The 7,257-nt window shown below is 38.5% G+C and overlaps 1 protein-coding gene across 1 annotated transcript; it reads left to right on the forward strand.

Moving 5' to 3' along the window:
* The first annotated feature begins 1,930 nt into the window (after positions 1 to 1,930).
* LOC111864956 lies at positions 1,931 to 6,523 on the forward strand. Its single transcript, XM_023852603.2, has 3 exons — positions 1,931 to 2,176; positions 5,049 to 5,210; positions 6,278 to 6,523. Exons 1-3 carry the CDS (start codon positions 2,110 to 2,112, stop codon positions 6,514 to 6,516), a joined length of 468 nt encoding a protein of 155 aa, XP_023708371.1. The 5' UTR covers positions 1,931 to 2,109; the 3' UTR covers positions 6,517 to 6,523.
* The last annotated feature ends 734 nt before the right edge of the window (positions 6,524 to 7,257 follow it).

Genomic DNA, 7,257 nt, shown 5'->3' on the forward strand with positions numbered 1-7,257 from the left:
CTCCATCGTCAGGGTACTGGCCCCTCAATATGGAGGTAGTTGTACCTTCGAAGCATCCGAATACGGCCTACATGCACACGATAGACAGACCCAATAGCACAATCAACGCCAACAATGAACCATCGTCATGCCCTAAAATCGTTAACAGAGTGCAGATCTATTCTGGGGCCCACTCAGCCTCCTATCCAATGGACACTGGAGACTCTTTCCCTGGAGGTAAAGCGGCCGGGACATGAAGCTGACCACTCACCTCTAACTAGTACCGACGTCAAGAATACGTGGATCTATACATCCACTCCCTCATACCTGTTAATGGCGCATTGCTGAATTAGTTAAGCACAGGGGCAGTCGGTCGCGTCATAGCTCAAGCGGTTAGTCGCTGGCTTCATACTGCGGCGGGCCGTGTTCGAGCCCGGGTCCGGTCATGTGGAATTTATTGTGGACAAAGTTGTGCTCGGGTAGGTTTTCTCCGAGTACTTCGGTTTCCCCTGCCAATCTTCATTCCACCAATTGTTCCACAATTACCATCATCTATCATCCGGCGCTGGTACAATAGGCAAGTAGTGGCCACAGTACCAAGTCAGAGTCGCGTAAATCTTTGTTACTATATTCATTTAAGAACTTAGAAGAAAGATGAGAATGCTATAGTCAATTCTGTCCCGGTGAGTGATGGAAACAGCGCATTTTTAGTTTCCTACACATCCTTGCTGAAACACCTATAAAAGTGTTTGTGTATCAGGGATTTTGCACGATGAAAGTGTGGGGGGGTAGAGGACAAAGATGAACCTAGCGGAGTTCGAATCTATCCAGCCCAAGGGGACTTGCATTTCTGCCAAGAGGAGTCCTGTGCTCAACGGTAGGAAATAGAGGGTTGCTGCCTCTTTGTTTGAAGTGTTCTTCTCAATATGAGATAAAATTTCTAAAATAGAGTACTGTGTAACGTACGGAGTAAACTCTTAAAATACGAATATATAAGTAAAAACATCCTTAAATATAAAGATTGGAGGAAGTGGTAAATTTTATTTGTTCTTGGCCCCACCTGTTCGGATGGTCATCAGCCGCCACCGAGAAAAGCTAAGGTTCTTTAATATGACGGATCATACCTAAATTTAACTGTGACTCTTATGGGGAAATACCTCCTTATGCTTGAGTTACACTAGTATATAGTGGTACAGGCTTTCAGAACAAAATTGCGTTTGTTCTGATAACAAGCTATAGAAAACAAATTGTATTTACACATTTTCTCCTGTACGAAGAACACATGTGAATTCTAGTGTAACCGACAAGTACGGTGATATTCACAGCAACCTACATGTAGAAGTCTGCAGACGATTTAAAGATGTTAAGGAATCAGAAAATTGAATTCATTGCGTGACGTTGCGTTTCACCATTAATGTGGAAAAAGTTCCAGTAATCTTGGGCCTGAACTGATTAGCCTACAGCGTGGCAAAACACCAACAGTAAAGTTCAGTTGTGTGCAGCTTGCCGAACTTCTTATTGTTTGGAGGGGGGACTTTTGGGCTGTGATTGCAATTAAAACAATTTCAGAGACTGGAGAAAATACAATATATCAGTTCTTTGTGTTCACTCTCAACTGCGAACAAACTCCCTTCTTAAATGAAATTTAGTAAATCAGATTTAAGAGTACGGATTGCCGTTGAACATTTCTTTGACAAAAGGATTACTTGGGGATTACAAGCAGAAATTATCGAATCCAAGGTCTTGAGTTCATTCCCTTTTCAAAAGTAGGAGAAATTAAGCTCAGACATGAACTGTCCTTCCCTAAAGGACTGACTAGGTCAAGAGTGAGTTATGGTTGCCTCTCCTGAGAATTTTCGGCAGACACACTTGTACTGAAATTTCAGCGCTTGCAAAACAAAGATCGCGCAAATGACAGTTTTCCAATTTGGCGTGGATCAAGTTTACAACCTGTTTAGTAATCCGTGATCCATATCACCTATCTGCTGAGCGAGTCTGTAACATTGGGGCGTGGCGCAGTTCATGGGCGTCGGTGTCACGTGATAGGGACAAGTAATGGATGTTGTATTTGAACTACGAAGGACTGGAATTTGTGTTGTACATTTGTTTATTTTTAATATATAAACAAATATGGCAGCCAGCTCGTGTTGTTTATTATTTATTGTTGCAGTGATATTGTCAATGGCAATTGAAGGAGGTAAGCAGTGGATTAGGTTGTATAAGATTCGTGAATTTGTAAAACACAAAAGAATGCGTGGAATTGTTACGTGGATCCAGTAAGTATAGCCGCTGTAATTTGTGTGGTAGCTATTGCTTTTCATCGTATACATCCATTTCGATATAATTTATGACCCATGGTCATATTTTGATGATAAGTGTTTTGTTATATTTTCTGAAGTGTTTTGAGGTTAGGACATATCGCGGAACTGCACGTATTTGAATACGCCGTTAGGGAGGTCAGAGAAAACCAGGTGTGATTGAAATTAAATGGGACATGTCAGCTTCTGGTCTGTGCTGATAATGTAAATCTATTTGGAGGTAACGTAAGTGCTGTAAAAAACAGTCTCTGATTAACTCTATTAAGGAGGTTAGCCTAGAAGTAATAACAGAGAAAGCTAAATATATCTTGATGTCTTGTCACCAAAATGCAGGGCATAAGCAAAACATAAGATAGCTAATAGATCCTTTAAAGTGTGGCAGAGCCCAAGTATTGTGGAATGACAGTAAATCGAAATTTGATTCATGAGGAAATTATTAGCAAATAGAATTTGGGTAATGCTTGCTACCATTCAGTTCAGAATCTTGTTTCATCTCTTCAGCTGTCTAAAAAGGTAAACTTTAATATATATATATGTAGATGTACAGTTTTGCCTGTAGTTATGTATTGGTGTGAAACTTGGTCACTGACATTAAGGGAAGAACATAGTGTGTCTGAGAACTGGGTGCTGAAGTGAATATTTTTTATATTTTATATTTCATTTATTCACCTTCCATAAATCCTGTCGAGAGTACATTCTCATGCGGATATGGAGATCGCCCTTGTTACAGTCACAACTAAGGATTACAGTTGTCATATTTGGATTGAAGAGAGATGAAATAATAGGAGGCTGGGAAAAGCTCACAATGAGAAGCATCATGACTAGTACTCTTTGTAAGAGATGAGTCATGAGGCTTCACGTGGATAGGAGGTATTTGTGGGAAAGCCAGAAGAGACTGCTAGGAAGACTTAGATGATGTGGGAGAATAGTATTAGGATGAATCTTAGAGAAATAGGATGGACTGGACTGGATTCATCTGAAACAGGATGAGGACCAGTGGCAGGCTTTTGTGAACACGGTAGTGAACCTTAAGGATTCATGAAATGTTCTGAAATTCTGAGTAGCTGGTCAACTTTCGGCTTCTCAAGAAGGATTCCATTCCATGGAGTGAGTGAGTGAATTAGTTGTGCCACATACATGTGCAAGTTGTACAAATGAGAAATGCAGGCTGGTAAGTTAATTGCCAACAGCTCTTCTTCGCAGTTCTGTGAAATAGGTATTTGTATATTTAATTTCCTACATTTCCAATTCATTCGTGAAGCATTAAATACAAAATTTGTAGATTTCATATACATACAGTCTGACCTTCCAACTTCTTTCATTCTTGAAATTTTGCAGGAGATCTTGTAATTTTCCTACCTCTTGCAATGATAAATGTCCTAGAGGATGTGAAACCCTGTTGCTTAGTAGATAGGTACATATCTGCGAGACTAAATAGCATCAGATCCCAGAAGGCTGTCATCTTCCTAGATAATTATGTCATTTATACAGTGGTGATCGCAATCCACAGTATAAGAAACAAGTAATTCGAGGTTCAGGTAATGCTTTGCAACAGTTCTGGGAACTGGTAACTGTATGCTAGTCACCTGAATTTGAATTATGGTTAGTAGAACTAGCATACACCACACTAATTTCATGCAACTGATTACTTTATTATAAAGATATGACATGCAGGATGGCACTTGAGCCATCTGGTTAATTACTATTTAATATACTAAGTGAACGTTCTCAGGGAATAATACAAGGGTAAGTCACTAAGTAAGTTACAAATGGATGTAGAACTTAAACAAATAAGAGTACTGTCCATGATTTATTCTGACCGTCTTACAGTGCACACATTTATTCACCTCACTATTCTCTCTTGCACATTCGTCACATATAATGATAAATTTTAAATATTAAAACTGTTCAGGATTTGTCATTCTTATGTCGTATCTTAATACGTGAGTCACGCCTATCTTCTTCTATCGGAGTATTCTTCCTACTTTCATGTGTGTATTGTGCTTTGTGTTGTCTTGCTCCTGTGACTGTGTGTGTTATAACATTCACATTGTGCATGGCACCCATCGTGCACAGAATTTGTGAAAACCTAACCTGTCATGCATTATGCGGTAGGCCATGCCGTGTGAACACGCCTGGTTCTGACAGTAGGCCAAAGAATTTTATGCTGCTAGTTTTCAGGGACTTGTGAAACGATGGGAGAAGTGCCTCAGTGTACAGGGAGATAATGTTGAGAAATAAAGGCATTTTTCAAATTAGTACTCTTTATTTCTTTAAGTTCTATATCCATTTGTAACTTACTTATTGACTTACCTATGTAGCTTTGCTTTAGCCAGAATGGTAGGAATACATAGAGCTTTATCTCCATGTTCCAGGCAATGTAAATTTTACTAGTATTTAATATACCACAGAGTTTGTATTCTTACCTCTGTTTTGGTTTTATCATCACTTCTTGTAAAAATTTTGTTAAAACAATGTTCCGAGTGAACTCTTGTGTTCTTGAAAATAGCTGGCATTCCTTTCACATCAGAACTCTGAGAACAGAGGGTACTGTGGACTATGAGATAATTGAACTTCAGCAGAAATAAGGTACAAAAAGTGTAACAAATTATAAATGTAACAAGGGCTTTTTACTTCATGTTCTGTTTTCTTTGTCACTAGATTAGGTAGGGTTTTTGTTGTTCATTTGAGCTTAGCAGACCTCATAAATTGTCAGATTGATTTCAGTTTTGATCATTGTAATTTTTGTAGGTTTTTGCATAAAATGTTGGGTATGCCGCTCAGACTCCGATCCAAAATGTGCAGACCCATTTGACAATTCAACAGTTCCTATTAGTGACTGTAGACAAGAACCAGATTTAAAACACCTACCTGGAGTAAGGCCAGAGATGTGCAGAAAGATACGCCAGAAAGGTATGCCTAGTAGGATGTGTTTTTTACATGTTATTTATACCTCACAGAAACCAGATCAGGTCTCTGGTAAGGCTCTGGATTTTATTTAGGAGGCACCCAGTGCAGATTTTGTAGTTTACATCACTTCCTCCAGGCCAATGCAGGAAGAGTATATTGAAGTAGCCCACAATCACTGCAGCATCTGGTTCACCAGTGGTCTCCAGATGGATGGTTGCCAGTTCACCATGGGTAAATTAATGGAGACCATTAGCAAATTTAAAATTATTTGTATGTTTAGTGTACTGACAAGTGAATTGTCTGGTAGATCTAACTTGTATATCTTGAGTTCAGCTTATACGTGAAGGTTATTTGAGAGCCAGCCACAAATCATTCAGCCAGGCCATTGGAAGAGAGACAAACTCCTCTCATTTCCTTCTGCTGTGCCTGGACCCACAGTGCAATCGACATGCCCATAGGCCAACTGATCACAAACAAAATGCACTCAAGTCACAATCAAATGCTTTGAATGATCCCTTTTGTGATGCACACATTACATTCATCTCTGTAAAAAGTTAGCATTCAAAAACTGAAGTTCCTTATCAGAAACAGAAAATTTTGAACCTGAAACTTTAAACTCCTGGCTCTTGTGCAAGGCATCTAGTTCTAAGAGGATTATTCAAACCTAGCACCAGTTTCAATCCAAGTTGTTTTTTACAAAGTAGGTGCTGTAGTGAACTGTAAAGTGTGTGAATTAGTGAAACGGTATAATTACTTTTAGTTACAATGTGCTAGAGTTCAGTAAATGTGATTACCAATCCAAACCCACTCCATAGGCACTCGGGTAGGTGAAAATATAAATAAATATAGAAATTTTGCTTTATGTTCATATTTTGACAGACCAGAATGCTTCTATTAAAATTAAATCAGATTGGTCACACTAGATGGTGGTGTTGCTCACTTAATGTAAGATAGCGTGATGGATCAGAATGCAGTCTGTTAATAAAGTATGTCGTGTTTCAGATAGCACATTGTATGTTAACATTGTTGCTTATTACATAATTATTAATGTAATGTAATATTTATTTCAGTACATGGAGAGTGGCGTTATTTTCGGAGCTGTGCCTATGTGGGTGAACCAGGGATAGAAGGAGATGAACGGTTTTGCCTAATGCGAACTGGAACTTACAATATCTTCATGGAATACTGCACTTGTAAAGCTAAAGATGGCTGTAATTCAGCTACAAGTTGGACACCATCATTGTGGCTTGCGTTGTTCCTGTGTGCAGCAGCATGGCAGCTATCTGACATGCTTGGAGTTGTACGATAATTTTGGGTACCAGCCTACAGTATTCTTGTTACAGTTGTGGATGAAAATTATATATCTATGCCACCCAAGTTTCGTACACAGTTTCAAAAAAGTGTACAAATAGTGGCAGGGCAAATGTCTGAAAATCATGTTATGAAGGATTTGCATTCCTATGACTAATTTGTTAGTAACAGTGAAACCTCAATTTGTATTACCCTGGCTTGTTTAGACTTGTTTTTTGAAGGCTTTGCTCAGAATCCTGTAGGACTGTAACATTATTTTCCTCAATTTAGTGTTTCTCCGCTTCTCTGTTACCTCTCTACTCACCTTTCACAAACAAATGAATTGAGATTAATTGTGCTTGTGAATGTTTTTGTATTTTGATCGGTATGACTTGCCATTATAGTGCAATAATTTTGTGTTATGTAAGTATTCCCAGTGTTCATGATATTTTACATCTTTGCTTGTTGATGATGTGCAGTCTGTTCATAATGCAGTATTTCGCTTGTCACAGTAGTTGACTTCATTGTTCTCAGATTAGTTTCCTTTGACTGATATTAATTTTTAGGGAAAATTCAGCAATATACCATGTATTACAGTAAGTGAGACCTGAATATTTATAACAGGGTCTTGTATTTTAAGGTTAAACATAAAGAAAAAAAAATTGAATTAATATGCTACAACTTACAGGAAATCCATGGGAAAAGGCATTTTGCAATTTTGATATACAAGTTTCTGTTGATGTGCAAGTCTGTGGGCAGT

This window comes from Cryptotermes secundus, unplaced genomic scaffold (assembly GCF_002891405.2).
Source record: "Cryptotermes secundus unplaced genomic scaffold, Csec_1.0 scaffold200, whole genome shotgun sequence".
Taxonomy (NCBI): Eukaryota; Metazoa; Arthropoda; class Insecta; order Blattodea; family Kalotermitidae; genus Cryptotermes; species Cryptotermes secundus.